The sequence below is a fragment of the Electrona antarctica genome (assembly GCF_951216825.1).
Source record: "Electrona antarctica genome assembly, chromosome: 7".
In the NCBI taxonomy this organism is placed as follows: domain Eukaryota; kingdom Metazoa; phylum Chordata; class Actinopteri; order Myctophiformes; family Myctophidae; genus Electrona; species Electrona antarctica.
The window spans coordinates 40,419,394-40,438,134 of NC_136812.1; the positions used below are offsets into that span (position 1 = coordinate 40,419,394).

General features: G+C 43.1%; 1 protein-coding gene across 1 annotated transcript in view; it reads left to right on the forward strand.

The window, feature by feature from the left end:
* Positions 1-5,012, forward strand: part of abca7 (ATP-binding cassette, sub-family A (ABC1), member 7) — a gene marked incomplete at its 3' end in the record, with an annotated part of 100,485 nt that extends 95,473 nt beyond the window's left edge. Inside the window, exons 45-50 of the mRNA XM_079505516.1 lie at positions 706-847; positions 1,519-1,653; positions 1,787-1,890; positions 2,377-2,469; positions 3,322-3,571; positions 4,503-5,012. Coding sequence (XP_079361642.1) covers positions 706-847; positions 1,519-1,653; positions 1,787-1,890; positions 2,377-2,469; positions 3,322-3,571; positions 4,503-5,012 — 1,234 coding nt within the window. The remainder of the gene's footprint in view (positions 1-705; positions 848-1,518; positions 1,654-1,786; positions 1,891-2,376; positions 2,470-3,321; positions 3,572-4,502) is intronic.
* Between the last annotated feature and the right edge of the window lie 13,729 nt (positions 5,013-18,741).

An 18,741-nucleotide genomic window follows, 5' to 3' on the forward strand; every position in this document is an offset into this window, starting at 1 on the left:
AGTACATGTGTCAAAAGTAGGCTAACAACTTACACGTGGAGTGAGTCACACTGCCCTCTACTGACAACAACGGAGTACTGCTACTATTATACAGTTTATTATGTTTTGTTTGATTATTATACTGTTTGTCTATACTACTATTATTATTATGCTGCTACAATGTCTGAGAGGTCATACAAAAATGTTCTATTCTTATGTGCCTGTAGTGTACACAGACAGAACAATAAAGATGACTTTGAACCTTGAGAATAACGATGAAAAAGTTTATAAAGAACAAAACTCTAAAGTTCTCATCATGTTAGTGTATCTGAACCCAAACAGGAATCTTGATATAGCTTAATACTGTACATTAAGCAGTCAAAAACACATTTTAATTTTATAATATGGAACAAAGACAAGAATTATGGGTTTGTTTGTTTGTTTGACTTGTCAAGCGTGTCACTTCGTACCGCGCTGTGAGCTTGTAGCCTATATGCTATATCTGCTATTTAGACATGAAACATGAAATGAAAAGGACACATACGTTTTATTTTATAATATGGAACAAAGACAAGAATTATATATATATATATATATATATATATATATACTTTTTTTTTTTAGAAGTTATGAATGGCACATTTCAGGCTAAACCAGTGAACGAATGAGTCTTCATGTGATGTGGTGAGTGTGTTGTTTTTGATGCGGTGAGTGTGTTGTTTCCAGCATCCTGACGGAGATGGAGCACGTCCACCAGCTGATGGGCTACTGTCCCCAGTTTGATGCCATCAGTGACCTGCTGACAGGCAGAGAACACCTGGAGTTCTACGCACGGCTGCGCGGAGTCCCCGAGGACGGCGTCACCAAGGTCAGGACCACCACATGGTCTTCTGTCATGGACACGGAACAACTTAACCACACTAACACATTAATAGCAGCATTTTAGATTTTTATGCTGAAAAGCATTCTTTTATACTTGCGTTATGCAAAAATCGTCACACATGAAGCGTGTGACCAGATTTGACTGAGAGCCTGCCATCGCGCAAATTCCAGCTTTTCACCAGAGGAGAAAATATATATTATTTTTTTTCCAAAATGAGTTAATAGCACAGGCAGACTCTTCACATATGTCTGAAATAAGTGTCAGAGCTGAAATCGATGTAAATATGAAATAAATGCTTAAACATGTAGCTAAGTGTAATGTTAGAGACCACAGAAGCTCAACTCGCTGTTTTCTGCAAGACATTACTCTATATAAGCCATATCTCCAAAACTGGTGGGTCAAACTGAACAACCAAAAACGAAAATTCAAAAAGATCCAATGGCAGTCCCTCAGTCAAATTTGGTCTCAAACCTTTGCATTTTAGGTGGTCCTTGACATGAAAAAGGTTGAGCACCACTGATATACCGGAGCAACATACGTTTTTCAGAAAACACAAAATATGTATTATGAATGGGTTGTTTGATGAGAAACGTAATCCCACAGTACTACCACAGCAGTCATGTGTGTATGTGTGTTGTTGTTGTTTCCCCTGGCAGGTGGCCCAGTGGGGGGTGAGGAAGCTGGGGCTGAGTCAGTACGCTGACAGAGAGGCTGGAGGCTACAGCGGAGGCAACAAGAGGAAACTGTCCACCGCCATCTCTCTCATAGGAGCTCCTCCTGTTATATTCCTGGTGACTAACTCACACTCACAGTGTCCCGCAAACACTACTTACATATACATAGATAGAATACACCCAAAACTGTAATAATAACACACCCAATACTGTAATAATAACAGACATTTTGTGACTGGATGGTTGTCAGGATGAGCCTACAACAGGCATGGACCCCAAGGCCAAACGCTTCCTGTGGAACTGCATCGTCAGTGTCACCAAGGAGGGCCGGGCTGTAGTACTCACCTCCCACAGGTAGGTGACGCCGTCGCCACCTCCTAAACCAGCTGTTATCAAAGTAGGCAGAAGGGTGTGAAATCGACATAGACATATAAAGGTAGACGCCTCTTCCGGCTCTGGGGCGTGTGTTCTCGAGAGGGGGCAAAGCGTTCTGCTGAATGCATGCGTGTTCATTCACTGGGCGCGCAAATGCAAAAAGTGTTGTTCTTAATTGTGTCACGCGCACACAAATCACATATGGGTCCTTTTGATTTGGTGTAGCGCCAGGGCCCTCGGAGGGGTTGATATTCGGCACTGCGCACACATACGTACTGTATGTCTGATGCACTTAGTAACTATGTATGACTGCACACATTTTGTATTCATTTTGTACAATGAATACATCTCTCTCTGTAGTGAATGTGCTGTCACAAAGCACATACAGTGCAGTACTTGTGTTTACTCCAATGCCAGTGTGTGGCTACATGAATATTCTACTGATGGAGTTTGTGTTATTGTCAGCATGGAGGAATGTGAGGCTCTGTGCACCAGGATGGCCATCATGGTCAACGGGAGGTTCCAGTGTCTGGGTTCTGTCCAGCACCTGAAGAACAGGTAGGTACCCACACTCTCTGCCTTCGCTGTGTGTTTATATAGGCCCTATATATAGTATAGGGCCTTGGTTCTAAACCTGTGGGTCGGGACCCTCATCCAATCAGGAGAGAGAACCCATTTCTCCAGTTCCAATTTTGCCTGCTCAATAATTGTTTGTGTCATCACTTCCTATTGCACCTGCTTTTCCTGTATGCTGTTCTCTTTCCTGATTGGATGAAATTGATATCCTGGCCTGAAAATGTATTTTCTATTTACTGAGCTGGAGAGATGGGGAGACCACTTACTAAACAAACACTCTAGTCTATAGGAATGATCACTATCAGAATATACGCTATTTAACACTTATTGAAAGAAAATTCACCATAGCCTCGGTCACAACCTAAGGCAGAGAGTGCATAGCTGGAAGTGTCAGGCCGGAACATCTGTCAGATGTATTTCCCCCGGTTACGATATTTTCTGACCAAATCACAAGCGCCAACATCATTTTCTTGAGGGGTACTTCCGCCAAAACCCAGCTACTTCCGCCAAAACCCAGCTACTACAGCGTAGGTCTTGCCCGGTGTGCTTACACCACCTTTAAAACCCATTCTGGGCGGGAACCCCTTTTGGTGTTTTAACTAAGCATTATGTTATACTTTAGCTATTGAAAAATAGCAGATCTACAAGCTCATAGCGCGCCACCGAGTGGCGCGCTACGAGCTTGTAGGTCTGCTATTTTTGAAAAATCGTAAAAATGCGGCACAAATCTTTGAATATATATATTCTTTCAGAGCGAACTTTTTTTTATTTTCGACGTCAGGTCTAAATGGGTTAACTTCATGATCCTCTCCCTGTGGGTGCTGGTTCCCTCAGGTTTGGTGACGGCTACACCATCATTGTGCGTGTGGACGACACCAAGCAGGGGGAGGGACCCTGTCCGGTGGACACGTACATCAGAAGCTCCTTCGCCGGCATCGAGCTGAAGGAGCGCCACCAGAACGTGCTGCAGTACCAGCTGCCCTCGCACGCCTGCTGCCTGGCGCGCGTCTTCGACGTGCTTGCCAACAACTCGGACGAGCTGGGCATCGTCGACTACTCTGTGTCACAGACCACCCTGGATCAGGTGAGCAGGGTACCATGGAGCTATAGGTTATTAATATTATAGTTAAAGGACCACTTCACCACTTTTCAACCTATCTTCATATAATTGGTCCTCACTAATGTTCATGATAAAATAGCACAATTTCCTCAGTCTGTGTCTCATAGGAGGGCTGTGGGCAGTTCAGAAACCCGTCCACCAGTGACATCATCATTAGGCAGATTTTTTTTAAACAAGATTTAGATTTTTATTATCGTGAGAACGATGGCTTCCATTTTAGCATTGCAACTTTTCAGGAATGGAAAGCCTGCAGTTTCTATTAGCTTGGATTTCTCATTGATGATGTCACTGGTGGACGGGTTTCTGAACTGTGTGCCCATAGCCCTCCTATGAGGCACAGACTGAGTACAAAAAAATGTATCTATTTTATGATCATTAGTGAGGACCAATTATTTGAAAAAGTGGTGAAGTGTTCCTTTAATAAACAAACAAAACTAACATGAATTAAAATTGAAAAAATAAATGTTCGTTAACTGAACTACATAAAAACTACAATAAAAAAATAAACGATAACTAACTGAAACTGTATTGTGTGTTTACGAAACTAACTAAGACTAACTGAAATTATAAACAAAATGCCTTAATGCTTAGTTTTTGTTTGTGGATGGTTGGCAGTTCATCTGTAACTGAATACATTTTTAAATGAGTGAGATATCCAATTCCTTTTAATTAGTAAGGACTCAAGCAGCTGTGTTCTGAATCAACTGCAGTCTGATTCTTTAGGGAGACCTGCTGGGAAACTGCAAGATAACTGACATTATATAACTATTATAGTGACCAGAGAAAGTTTACCATATAATGTTTAAGATACAAGCCCTGCACACCTGTGAGACACCTTCGTTTGTTTATTACTTTTCATTGTTACAAGTAACGTTTTTATTGCTTCTACTTGTAGGTGTTCGTCAACTTTGCAAAGGAGCAGGGCGACGACGACAGACTCGCGGCTGTGGTCGTCGACAACGGAACGGCGCCGCCCCGCCGTCCAGCTCCAGCCGCCCACATAGCTCCACCCACAGCCCCACCCACAGCTCCACCCACAGCCCAACCACGGACGCCAATCAAGCCACCGCCTCGGTCGGGCAAGGCTCCGCAGCCTAGCGGTTCGGCCGACCGCAAGCCGGAAGTGGCCAAACCCAAGGAGAGTGACGACCCCAGAGAAAGCACTTCCAACAGAGAGACGGACGCCGGCGTGGCCATGAGCGTCCTGCCCAAAGCGGAGGAGGAGGAGAGGGAGGCTGAAGACACCTCCACCTGGAGCGGGCCCAGCTGCAGCAGCGGTGGCGCTGACGTCACACAGGAGACCACAGCTGATGAGTCCAGGTGTCCTGGCTCCGGGGACGGCGGCAGCAAGGACCCCGCCTCTCTCTTTATCGTGGGCAGCAGCACAAAGGACAGCAAGGTGTGATGTGAGACTGGATATGGACCGTCTCCATTTTGAGGCTCCTTGCTCTGTTTTGTCGGGATGATCAACTCAAGACATACATGTAGGTACAGTAGACAACGCATTGGCCACTGGTGTCGTGCGTCAACGTCGCTGGAGCAACTTGCCATAACGCCACTGCAAGAAATATGCCTGAGTCATACTGTATATCCGTACCATGGAGGCTGAACTTTTTTTCTGTTTTATAACATAACTGTTACGATCTACTGTAAGTACAGATCATTTTTGACAAAGCATACCGCTTAGGAGCCAGGAGCAAGAAGAGTCTAGAAAGCTTAAAACCTTGTACCTGTGTGTCCGTTATCATTATTCTAATTGTGGAGAGCCATCCTGCTTCAAAACACATACAAGGGAGCATTAATGAGGTACGGACTGACCCTTCCAACATGGTGGTGGTGTCGATGCACAGCAGTGAACAGCAGTGGCCAATGGATGCACAGCAGTGAACAGCAGTGGCCAATGCGGTATCTACGTGTAACTGTGAGGGTTGAACTCCATGCCAGCAGTCAGCCAATAAGGAAGGCCTGTCTTCATCTCTCGTGGAGTGAATCAGTATGAAACGGACAATGGAATGGAATAAAAAAAATGTAATTGAGTGAGAAAGGAAATATTATTTCCAGATGAAGAAAAGCAACTCAGAGACAGCTACTACTAGTCAAGTATGGGTTTGGTGCCTTTATTAAGCCCAAACCACACCGGTAGGGACTCCTTGGGACCAACCCGTTTTAAGGTTTTGCCACACCAATGCAACTCATTGCAACTCAATGAGTTGCATTGGTGTGGTTGACCTTAAAACGGTTTGGTCCCAAGGAGTCCCCACCGGTGTGGTTTGGGCTTTAGACTCCAATGAGAAAGCTTTGTTATTGTTATCAATGAGCATTTTGCTTGATGCCTGTCACCCCCACGTTGAAAAAACTCAAAGCATTAAAGTGAAAAAGGCACTGCAAGTTGCTTCCCGCAAAAACGTGTCCTGTCTGAGCGAGGTCTAAGACTCTTCGGGAACTGGTGATACGGTCATCTTCCTCTGCATTCATAATTCCAGTCAACGAGGATTGAATGGTTATTCTCCAAGAAGGTTAAACAATTTAAAAATGAAAGGTGGGGTTCCTCAGGGCTCAATCACCGTATCTCTTAAACATCTGAGCTTTTCTGTTTCACAAAAAGCACTTTAATGGAGAACATGCTGCATGAACTCAAAATAGCCATAATATTATCGTAATAGAAGTTGTTTTGGCTATACTGTATATAATCATTGTACACAATGTAATCCAGCAAACAGCAATTTGTTGGCCTGGATTTCTGCTGGAATTATAACGTATTAGTGAGTCCAAGACTTCAGTACCCTGTTATTCATTAGGAAGAACCATCATTTGCTTTAGTTCTTCGTGATAGACATGTTATTTTGGACCAAAACTTGTCATAATCTACATCTGTCATTTTGATTTTCTTTTTTTACAAACATATCTTTTTCTCTGTAAAGTACTGTATCATACTGTATCATGTACTGTATCAGCATCGGACTCATAGGCCTAGTATCCATTTTGATGCAAGCCCCAAAAAATAGACTTTTTATTTAGGCTTATATTATTTAAATTATTTTGTAACAAAACATTTAACTGTGTAGCTGAATGTATTTCCAAAGCACTGTGATGCACTCCAAAATAGTGGATAGATTGTTACATTTAAAGCAGCACTATGCAACTTTTTCAAAGTTATAAAATTATAAAGTTACATGTTTTTATCAATAACAATCATCCTTCCATAAATGTATAGACTCAGGGGGGGTCCCTTCTAGGGGGCTTGACAGTATAACTATATATAGGTGAGACAATGAGTTTGATCCTGGCATTTGCCAAAGCACGGCATCTATTCTAGGCAGAACTGCCAGTCAAAGCCAAGACTGGCCAATCACAACGTATCCTTGCCGGACATGCTTGCAGACACTAACTCACTGTATCCACACCTAACCCACTGTATCCACACCAATACCCACTGTATCCACACCTAACCCACTGTATCCACACCAATACCCACTGTATCCACACCTAACCCACTGTATCCACACCAATACCCACTGTATCCACACCTAGACGGAGTAGACGCCTTGGTGTGGAAACAGTGACTCTTGATCCAAATTCCAATACCCCAAATCCCGGCCACTCGCTCACTCACACTGGGTCACTCCAGCATGGTGGTGTTATGGTGACATTGGTGACCTGCCTAAATATGTGACCATCTTGTGGACTTAGGGTCACTTAGGATATACACTTAATACGTGGCCTAAATATCGCTAGGTTGAACTCTGCAAATAAACAAACTGCAATGATTTACGTACACTGACGTTACGTGATTGTCTACACGACTGTCACATATTTCTGCAGGTCACCAATTTCACCATAACACCACCATGCTGGAGTGACCGAGTGCGAGCGAGTGGCCGAGATTTTGGGTATTGGAATTTGGCTTTAGGTAATGAAGTCAAAGATGTTGGCTGCCATGGGATTAGTGGCCAAAGTGGCCGCTGATACCAAAGAGATTCTCTTTGCTGATACCCCAAAGTGCATAGTGCTGCTTTAATGATGGCTATGAAGTGACAATACTCTCAGAAGAGTGTCATTCCACAAAATGCTAAACCAACATTTTGAAAACATAAAATGTATAATTTATTTATGGGTCAATATGTAAATGCTGATCATTGAATCTGGATCTTATACAGTTTAATGTTTGTATCTTCAAATACGGGAGTATTTTGAGGGTAAAGATCTTATTCAACAGAGTATACTAGTCTATAATATAATACTTGAATGTATTGTACTTACTTGAATATGGATGTTTGTCTGTTAACATGCATACTTGTCGTGTGTGTGTGTGTGTGTGTGTGTGTGTGTGTGTGTGTGTGTGTGTGTGTGTGTGTGTGTGTGTGTGTGTGTGTGTGTGTGTGTGTGTGTGGGTGTGTGTACTGAAAATACTGTATGGTAAATAATTTAAAATGGATGATTTACAGGAAATAGTGTATTTTTCAGTTTTGGAATGTCCTTTGCTCCTGAAGTGAATAAAAACTATTTCTGTGGAAAAGGTAGTGGTGGGATTGGATCTATGCTTTAGGTCAGTGGTTCCCCACAGGTTCCAGGGGGTCCCCAACAGTACCGTAGTTAATACAGAACTCCCCATGAGTCACCTCTTCAGACTCCACCTTAGCCCTTAGCACTTGCCCTAGCCTCGACGACCTGGCAGACTTATGCAAAGAAAACAAAGTAATTTAAAATACCATGTCATGTATAGACAGATGCCATGTTGTTATTGACCTGGCATCCTTTGGTGTTTATAGTTTAAATGTAGATTATTGATTTTCTTTGGATATTCTACTGATGATAGGATCTTAATTTACTTGTGATGCTAGATGACTATTTCTATGCATTTGACGCATTACCTTGTGTTGACCGTCTGCATTTTAGGCATTTACAGCATAAATACAGCATCAAAATAATTTAACCACTTTATCCATTTGTACAGCACAGGTATAGCCATGGTTCACATGATGCTCGTATTTCATGAGCTTAACATCCGCCATTACGCGATCGCTACATTTACAGTGAAAACGTGTACATAAACATTCAGATTTAAAATATAAAGTACTCACCACGTGGGCCACAGGTGTTAGAAATTTGCTGGTTAGAGCAATTAGCACTGCTGCATTCCACGTTGTTTAATTAATAAAAGGCATTTTTATCCATAGGTTTTTTTGCCGTAGGCTTTCAACTATGCGCCCCTATCGGTCGGGAGAATATGGAGGGCCAAAACTGCCATATCTAAAAAATAAATGAATAAATAAAATAATAAATAAATCCAAAAATAAATAAATATATATGCAAAGAAATATATAAATCAATAATTAAATGCAAAAATAAATAAATAAATAGGCAAAGAAATATAGAAATTAATAATTAAATGTATTTATTTGTTTTAATTATGCACACATTTAAATGCGCATTTAAATACACATTTAAATATGCATTTAAATATGCATTTAAATACACATTTAAATGCACATTTAAATATGCATTTAAATACGCATTTAAATACACATTTAAATGTGTATTTCAAGCTGCTTTTCCCAAGGGTGTATTTCATGAACCGTATGTTAATGAGGGGGCGTGTCTTTCCTAATGAGGTAGTGTATTTTATTTTATTTTATTTTATTTTATTTTATTTTATTTTATTTTATTTTATTTTATTTTATTTTATTTTATTTTATTTTATTTTATTTTATTTTATTTTATTTTATTTTATTTTATTTTATTTTATTTTATTTTAGTTTATTTTATTTTATTTTAGTTTATTTTAGTTTGTTTGTTTGTTTTGAATATATATCTTTTTTTAATTAAGTTATTGGCATCAAAATGTACTTAAAGTACCCAAAGTAAAAGTGTCCTAAATGTATAAAAATCTTTTGAAAATAGCAGATCTCCCCAAGCTCACAATGTGTCGCATCGCGGCCCATGTGAGCTTGTAGATCGGCTATTTTTAAATGCCCAAAATCTATATATGCTAGGGCTATTGTATGTAAGTTTTGTAATAATAATCAAAATCTACAAATGAATTAGTAACTAACGTTTTCAAATAAATGTAATGGAGTAAAAGTAGGCTACAATTTTGGGATTTGTAAAAGTATTGGTATTGGAAAATACTCAAGTAAAGTACCAGTAAGACCTCCTTGCACGCATCCGCCTGGGTGAGGGCAGACTGCTGGGCCGCTGGCGCTTTGGCATGGGGGGTCAGATCAACATATGGAATTAATTCTGTACTGGCCATATATGGAGCGTGTCTTGAGTGTACAGGGTTTGATGAGGTCAGAGGTCAGATCAACATATAGAACAGGACAACTCCAGTCAGAACAGGTCAACTCCATATATGGAGATATAAGGGTGGCAGCGGGGGCAGTGTCTTGAGTGTACGGGCCTTAATCTTCGCGCCTGTTGCATGGACAGGTATCAGTCAAAAGGGAGACATCGAAGTGGAAGGACAGGTGGAGAAGGATCAACATATGGAATGTCAGAACAGGAAGGAGAGGTGGAGAAGGATCAACATATGGAATGTCAGAACAGGTCAGCTCCATATAGAGATCTAGGGTTTGAGGTAGAGGTCAGATGTAGAGTTGCTGGCCGGCTCCATATGCAGATCTAGGTGATGATCCAGTCTTCTCCATGTATGCCTATCCAGAGTTTGATGAGGTCAGTGTCATGATCTTCAAATATGGAGATGGCCATATATGGAGACGTGATGTCACGAGACGTGATGTCACGAGGCGTGATGTCACGAGGCATGATGTCACGAGGTGTGATGTCATGAGGTGTGGACTGATGACTATATATGGAGGCTGACTGACGGAATATGCAGGTTTTCATATTAAACTGTGTATATCTCAACAAATACCTCAAACTTGTAGCCTAGGTACAATACTTAAGTAAATGTACTAGATATTTTCCACCACTGCAAATACAATGCTAAAAATATTGAACACAAGAAAGGGTTTGATTGATTGATTGATTGAAAATTGTATTCACAGTTTGTATCATTTGGGTACAGTTCAAACGAAGGTACAGGACAAAAACTGCTATTTTCAATTTATCAGAAAGACGGTTAACAGGGTTACAGGTCAAGTGGACACTTAGTGGATCGACAGGTCACTTGTACACCTTGAATGAGTGGGCACTAGGTACAGGGTTGTAGTTTTTCTGGCACCTTGGATGAGTGGGCACTAGGTACAGGGTTGTAGTTTTTCTGGCACCTTGGTCGATTACCTTTGACCTCAGTACATTTTATTCTCAGTAGTAATTCTTAGTGGGGCAACTGGGCACCTAGGGGTAGGATAACTGGGCACCTGGACAACTTGGCACTGGGTAAAGGTGGGCAGTTTTTTTGCCACCTTGGTCGGGCACCATTGACATCAGTACATTTTATTCTCAGTAACATTCTTCTTGTGTGTGTTACAGGTCTCAGTTGTAAGACCCATATGCAGATGAGTTTTGCTGCTGGGAAGCCCTCCTATGCCTGATAAAACAGGAATAAAATGAATAGGACAGGTGACGACGGTGTTGCCTCCTCATGCAGAATCAATTTATTCATTCACAATTCAATATATTTCTTTCTGTATAATTTCTTTTTCAATAAATCAATACATCAATCAAAATATAACAGTCACAATATTCCTTTTTTTCATGACATCACATTGTGTTCACATTTAAATTCACATTTAGTTACAAATAACCTATTTTAGTTACTTTCATAACCACCAGCATGTTTTTGGTAAAACACAAAAATACAAGGACTGTTCCTTTAAATGTCTGTGTCAGACAGTAGTGTACATTCATGAATGTATAGCAAATAGCAGCCTAGCATAGTGCTACAAATAAATGCCTCTAAGCATCAGGTAATTATCATAGTGCAGAACTGAGTTTTATATGGCTGTAGGCAAAAGTTTTTTACTATAGTGCTAAAATGCTTAAAGTGCATTAAAATGTAAAATGATACAAAAACGTTCTATAATCAAACATTCTGTTCATCAAAAACACTTCTGAACAATAATACTAAGCTAAAGACACAAACTGGAATGATCTGGAGCCCCAAAAACGTAGTCCTCCCTCATTTTCACCAAAACACAACAGGACCACCATTTTAGGAGCACATGTAAAAACGCCTTAAAACGGCACATTGTTTGGGTCACAAAACCACTCAAAAGTATTTCAGCTTCACCAAAAACGATCTCTAAAGTAAAATAAAACATAGGCAACAACTGTGTGCAGTTTAAAGGGTAATCCAGACGAGGACGATTTCGGTGTTTCTCGGGCAAGTAATTAGCCGATCTGCCCTTTTTGTCACACGGAGACGGCGTTTTGGGGGACTTTAACGGCTAATTTTGAAACTACCTTCCAGAGTGGGAAAGTTTGGAGACGCGACTTTCACGTCTCCGTGTGTACAGCGAATGCCGGTATCTTTCCTGAGCCGGTGATGTCATAGTCCCTCCCCCCTCCAAACTCACCATGCCGCTGCCTTAAAGCACATGCACTACAGAGGTCCAGACCATAACAAACAAACAAGATGGATGCACCCAGTGTTAATATGATCATTGCGTTCCTGCTGCAGCAAATATTGACGTTAGTAGGAGTTTTACAGCAAAATGTACTGCTCCTACAGTACACCCGCCAGCTACAACAAACGCAGATGGAGCAGCTGACCATGCTTTTATTAGATCCACCGCGGAAAAGAACCAGACGGGCAACCAGGAGAAAGTTTTGGGTGAGACCTGGCAGAACCAGCGAATGGTGGGACAACATCGTTAACGACGTTGCCGTGGCAGACGAATGGAAGGAGAACTTTCGCAGACTAGACATTATACACATTCAGGCCAGGAAAACTACTGCATGCAAAGCCTGCAAAAGGTTTTTACCTTGTTCACTGTACAGCAGACATGTTTGAAAGGTGCTTTATAACTGTACTTACTGTTGTAATTAACCAGACAATTTCACAAAATCTTTTACTTGTGGGCCATTTATAATGCTCCTCCCTGTAGGCATATGTATATATATATATATCTATACATATTAGAAAAATAGACATTGCATTTTAAGTGTGCAGATAAGAAACAAACGTTTAAAATCAAGATTTTTTATTTTCCACACAAGATAAACACTCAGGATGAACACAAGATAAAAAAGTAAATTTAAAAGAGCATTGACAAAATGTGCAAATTGAGCAGAAGGCAGACATCACAACAGTACTTTTAAGTTCACACAAGATAAAAAAGTAAAATTTAACACAAGATAAAAAAGTAAATTTAAAAGAGCAGCATTGACAAATGTGCAAATTGAGCAGAAGGCAGACATCACAACAGTACTTTTAAGTTCACACAAGATAAAAAAGTAAAATTTAACACAAGATAAAAAAGTAAATTTAAAAGAGCAGCATTGACAAATGTGCAAATTGAGGCAGACAACAGTACTTTGGTGAGTGAGCTCAACGCTCAAACAGTGCACGTCTGTGCGAAAATGGAGACATTTGCCTTGCCTCGGCCGGTGTCATAGAACGTGGGGTTTGGAATGATGGCATTGGCGAATGCCCCTGGGATGCATTAGGGTGCTGCATGTACGGGGGTGAATACTCCTGGTACTGTCCATGTCCTCTCCTGCTACTGTGATGGGGTGCAGGCTGGAGTAGTCGGTTCATCAGGGCAAAGCCATCCTGCATCGTCGTGGCAATGCTGGAAATGTTTGTGTTGATCTGCAGCAAGTTCTCTGTTGTTTGTCTGGCTGTGTCATGCATTAGCTCCAACATCTTCTTTTTGAGTTGAAGATCTTCCTGGGCAGCATGCTCTGCTGGAAGTTTTCTCTTCAAGCGGTCAGTTTTGTGGCTATTCAGCTTTGCCTTGAATAAAAGAGAGCAAAATCATGTTATTACAAAATACAAGGTCAAACCAGAGGTAGTGGTGTGCACTGCAACACAAATTCTGGTGCTCTTCCAGGGCAGGGGGGGGGGGGGGCATGCATGTTGCAAAAATGACACAAAAAGTGGCCAGTGGTTCTGCCATACATTCTACTTTTCAAAAGGATCACATCACAGTAGTTGGGCCTCTCTCAACTTATTTAATGACTGTTATTACAACAATTAAAGTCACCAGATTATATAGAAAGTCTGCTACGCTTGAAATCATGAACCTACCTGGAGCAAATCTCTGCGGTGTTTTACAACGGCGGCAATTGGCTCACTTTCGCTGGCTGGGCTGGGTGGCTCTGGAATATCAGACGGATCCAAAGGCGGAGATGAGGAAGATGATGATGAATGTTCGGGGCTCTCCTGGCTCAACAGGGTCGCACTCTCGATGCCAGAGTCAAGGGTTTGCGTGGCAGGCGACCTACCCCAGATCTCAGAGCATATGTCGCGAAATTTGTCAACCACACGTCCTGCGCCACTCGTATTGCCGGCGTCCACCGATGCCCTGTATTTGGTGCGGGTGCTCTTGAGCTTGGCGATCAGCTGTACCTTCGTTATGGCGTTAGCGTCGTGAGGGAAATTCTTGGAACCCTGCTTTGGATACTGCTCGATGAATTCTTTATATATATCACCGTACTTGCTGGCGCTTGTCTCCCTGTCTCCTGCAGATGGGCTGTCTTGTAGTCCAACGTGCACTGGAGAAGAAGTTTTGCCTCGTCGTCAGTCCATGTTAGGGTCGCTCTAGTTGTCTTAGCAGCAGCCATCGTTGTTTGTTTACGTTGGAAGAGTAGTAGAATTATGACGCTTCTCTTCTTCTCCTATTCCTTTTATGGTGCGTTTCCTTTTCCGGCTGGCTGTACATTGTCAATGCACATGCTCCGTATCTTCTCCATTATTCTTCTCTCTTTTTTGGATCGCCATCTACAGGCCGACCATGTGTACTACAACTTTCTATTGAAAACGAAGCAGTTTACCGGTCTCGAGTGGACGTCGTACATAATTAACATAACCGCAATGTAGACGCAGTAAAGTTTTATATCGTTCGCAAACAGCCCGCGACGTCCTCGTGTACCCGGCCTCTAAGAGTCTGTTGTGCAGTACAAACCTGATAAAACAGGAATAAAATGAATAGGACAGGTGACGACGGTGTTGTCCTTTTAGCCTCCTCATGCAGAATGAGGAAGTGGGTCAGTCCATTCAACAAGTGCCTCTGAAAACGAAGCGAGTCGCCACACTGCCCCCTAGTGATGGAAACACTAGGAAAGTTCCACTGTGTAGTGTCATTGAGCTTGGAATAAACCAAGATATAAATGCATTGTCCAATCTTGCTCATGCATTGTCCATTCTTGCTCATATAGCAATATTCTTTTCACAAAAACAAATAACATCTTCAAAATCATAACAAAATAAAATACAAACATAAATGTGACCATACATTTTGTGTGCGTCACACGCTCCCCGACAAAAGAAAAATGGCTCCAGACATTCAACTCTTAAACTACAAAATACATTCTCAAATTCTCAATACTCAAAAGGTAAGTTCAAAGGTAAGTATCAAAACAAAAAACCTCAAGTGTACGTGTGTGTGCGTTTCCCCATAGGTTCAAGGTAAGTACTGTATCGAGGTAGGTATGTTCGTGTAAGTGTTTGTAGTTGTCTGTGTGTGTCAATCAGTACACAAAGAGTGGTCGACTGTATGGCATGGTTGAGGGGTAAGGTAGCATTTGGTATGGGATGGGGTATGGTAGTGTCTGGAAAGGTGGGTATGTCATGGGATGTGGTCCCATCTCCCAGATTGGCATCGATGACGTTTCATAGGCTCCCACTGTGTTGATCATGGGTTGAGGTTGGTAAGAGAGTTGGTCCAATGAGCCGTACGTGAACATCTGGGTAGGCCTCCTTTCACGTTCGGATCTCCGTGGTTGTGGACTACTGGGTTGATCACAGGTAGGTTGCACACCAATTGTCTGAGGGTCTACTGATCTTTCCCTGTGTTGGCCCACTTCTTCCTGCTCATTATCTGAATGTCTTGTATCGGCAGGTAACTGCTCATCTTCTGTTGGTACCATGTCAACAACATCATCTCTGTTCTCTTCCACAGGCATTTCCACTCTCCTTTCCTGGATAGGATATCCTCTGGTTTCTCTTTCAGGTATGAGTGGTCTGGTTTGTTCAAATCTCTGAGTGTATGTTACATGATCAGTGTTTCTCTGAGGCTCACAACGGGGCTGTGCTTGTGAAGTCTCAGGTTCTCTCGTTATTGGCACTCTCAGCCAGTATCGTGGTCCATCATCATCTGAATCTGAGGACTCGCTGCTGAGGCTCCGTTCATTCTGTCTCCTTGAAGTTGACTGTCTGTTCCTTGTTCTCTGTTGAGCTTGGGATTCAGGTAGGTCTCTAGGTGAGTCTCTTTTCCTTCCAGGTTGTGGCTGCGGAGGTAAGTCTACAGGTAAGTCGTTGACCACGTGGAGCAGGTTGCGGTGAAGTGTTCGGATCCTGTTCCCACCCGTTTCCGGTGTCACCCTGTAAACAGGTCCATCAGCAATTCTCTCCTTCACAACATGGACTGTGTTTTCCCAGTACGACCTCAATTTACCAGGGCCTCCTCTCTCACTCAGATTACGCACCAGAACACGATCACCTGGTTCAAGGACAACAACACCCTTCATGTGGCGGTCATAGTATCTCTTCCCTCGAGCACTTGACTGTTGACTATTCTCAGAGGCCAGTCGGTAAGCGTCCTTCATCCTTTGAGCCCACTTCTCAGCATAGCCTCTTGGAGACGTGGCTTCCTCTTCCTTTGCCAGGCCAAATATCATGTCCACGGGCAGGCGTGGGTGACGTCCATACATTAAATAGAAAGGCGAAAACCCTGTTGCCTCATGCCTGGTACAATTATAGGCGTGGATGACTTGTGGTAAGTGGTCTCTCCATCTTTCCTTCTCCTTTTCTCCGAGAGTTCTGAGCATTTGGAGCAAGGTTCGGTTGAATCTTTCCACGGGATTACCCTGAGGATGGTAGGGCGTGGTCCTGGAGTGACCAACTCCACTGAGTTGTTGCAGGGTCTTGAAGAGTTCATTTTCAAATTCTCGACCCTGGTCATGGTTCAATTTCCACGGGTACGCAAACCGTGGAATGAAGTCCTCAAAGATTTTCTCTGCAGCAGTCTTTCCAGATTTATTTCTGGTGGCGTAGGCTTGGGCGTACCTTGTAAAATGGTCAATAACAACCAGAATGTATTCGAAGCCTCCCTTGCTTTGCTCCAAGTGAAGATAGTCGATGCAAACCAACTCTAGGGGTGAGGTAGTGGTAATGCTTCCCATTGGTGCCCTGATATGTGAGACCGGCTTCTTCTGCTTGATGCAGGGACATTTTCTTGTTACATAAGCTTCAACATCTTGCTTCATGTATGGCCAGTAGAACCGGTCCCTGGCTAGTCCCAAGACCCTTTCTGTCCCCATATGGCCCATCTCGTCATGGAGGTGTCTCAACACCAGAGGTCGGTACTGGTCAGGCAAGACGAGCTGACTCCTCTGGCTTGTTCGCCGATACAGCAGACCATTTTCCAGATGGAGTTTCTCCCATTGGTGTAGCGTCTTCCTCGCAAGGCCACTAACTCCCTTTTTCATGTCGTTGGTCAGTGTGTTAGTGGTCTCTTTCAGCTGGATGACTTGACTGATGGAAGGGTCATCTCGTTGAGATTTAATGAGCTCATCATGGGGGATGGTTGGGAGTAGCTCTGTTGACTGTGGGGTTGAGCTATCTTGTGACAGGTTCAGGACAGCCACATAAGCAACATCCTTCTGTTTGGCGGCGTGACTGCCTTCCCACGTTGCCAGTATGATGTCTTTGGACAGCTCCTCTGTGCAGGCGTCAACGTAGTTGTCAATGTCTAATGGCATGCGGGACAAGGTGTCGGCATCCACATTAATCTTGCCCGGTCGATACTTGATTTCAAACCGGAAGTCCGCTAGCTCACCAACCCATCGGTGGCCGACAGCGTTCGGCTTAGCGGTGCTCAACACGTACGTTAATGGGTTGTTATCCGTGTACACCAAAAAGTGGGGCGCGTAGAAGAGGTAGTCTCTGAACTTTTTGCATATGGACCACTTTAAAGCCAGGAACTCAAGTTTCCCTGAATGAAGGTTGTAGTTCCGCTTTGCTGGCGTCAGCGTCCTGGACCCGTATGCAATGATTCTGAGCTTCCCTCCCTGGCGCTGGTATAGCACCGCACCAAGACCTTGTTGTGACGCGTCTGTGTGCAGCACGTAAGGGAGATCAAAATCAGGATACGCTAGTACTGGGTGGTTGGACAGAGTATGGATGAGCTGGTCAAGGGTTCTTTGGTGCTCTTCAGTCCACTGTATCGGGGTCCTGGATGACATCTGGGCTCCTTTTCCCCGTTTCTGTCTGGGCTGAGGCACGGTGGTGACAGGGTTTTTGGATTGCAAGAGCTCATACATCGGTTTGGCAATTTTAGAGAAATCTTGAATGTACGTTCTGTAGTAGCTTAAGAATCCTAGAAGCTTACGGACCTCTCCGACGGTGTTGGGGGTTTTACTCCTCAAGGCCTGAATGGCTTCCAGGTCCTTGGGGTCTAGCCGCACTCCCTCAGCAGAGACCAGCTTCCCCAAATAACGAACTTCCTTTTTGAAGAGCTCGCACTTGTTTGGCCTGAGCTTTACGCCGTAGCGTTGGAGCGCCCTCAGCACTCGTCTCAGCGACTCTACATGGTCTTCAAAGGTCTTACTATAACAGAGAACGTCATCCAAATATGGTATGCAGCATTCGTCTCGCAAGGAGTCAAGCATTTCCTCCATGCTTCTCTGAAAAGCAGCTGGGGCGTTTGAAAGCCCAAAGGGGATGCGTACCCACTCATACAAGCCCCATGGAGTGATGAAGGCGGTCATGTGTCTCGACCCTTCTGTGATGAAGCCTTGATGATAGGCTTTTCCCTGATCCAAAATTGAGAAAAGGTTGTAGCCACCCAACGTGTCAATGAGGTCTTGAATACGGGGAAGTGGGTGTCTATCTGGAACTGTCTTTTGGTTCAGGAGCCTGTAATCTATGCATAGCCGCAAACTTCCATCCTTCTTGCGGACACAAACCACTGGTGCGGAGTATGGGGATTTGGACTTTACAATCCACTTCTTTGCCAGTAAGTCTTGGATGTACTCCTTAACGTCCTTGTACAGTGGTTTGGGAA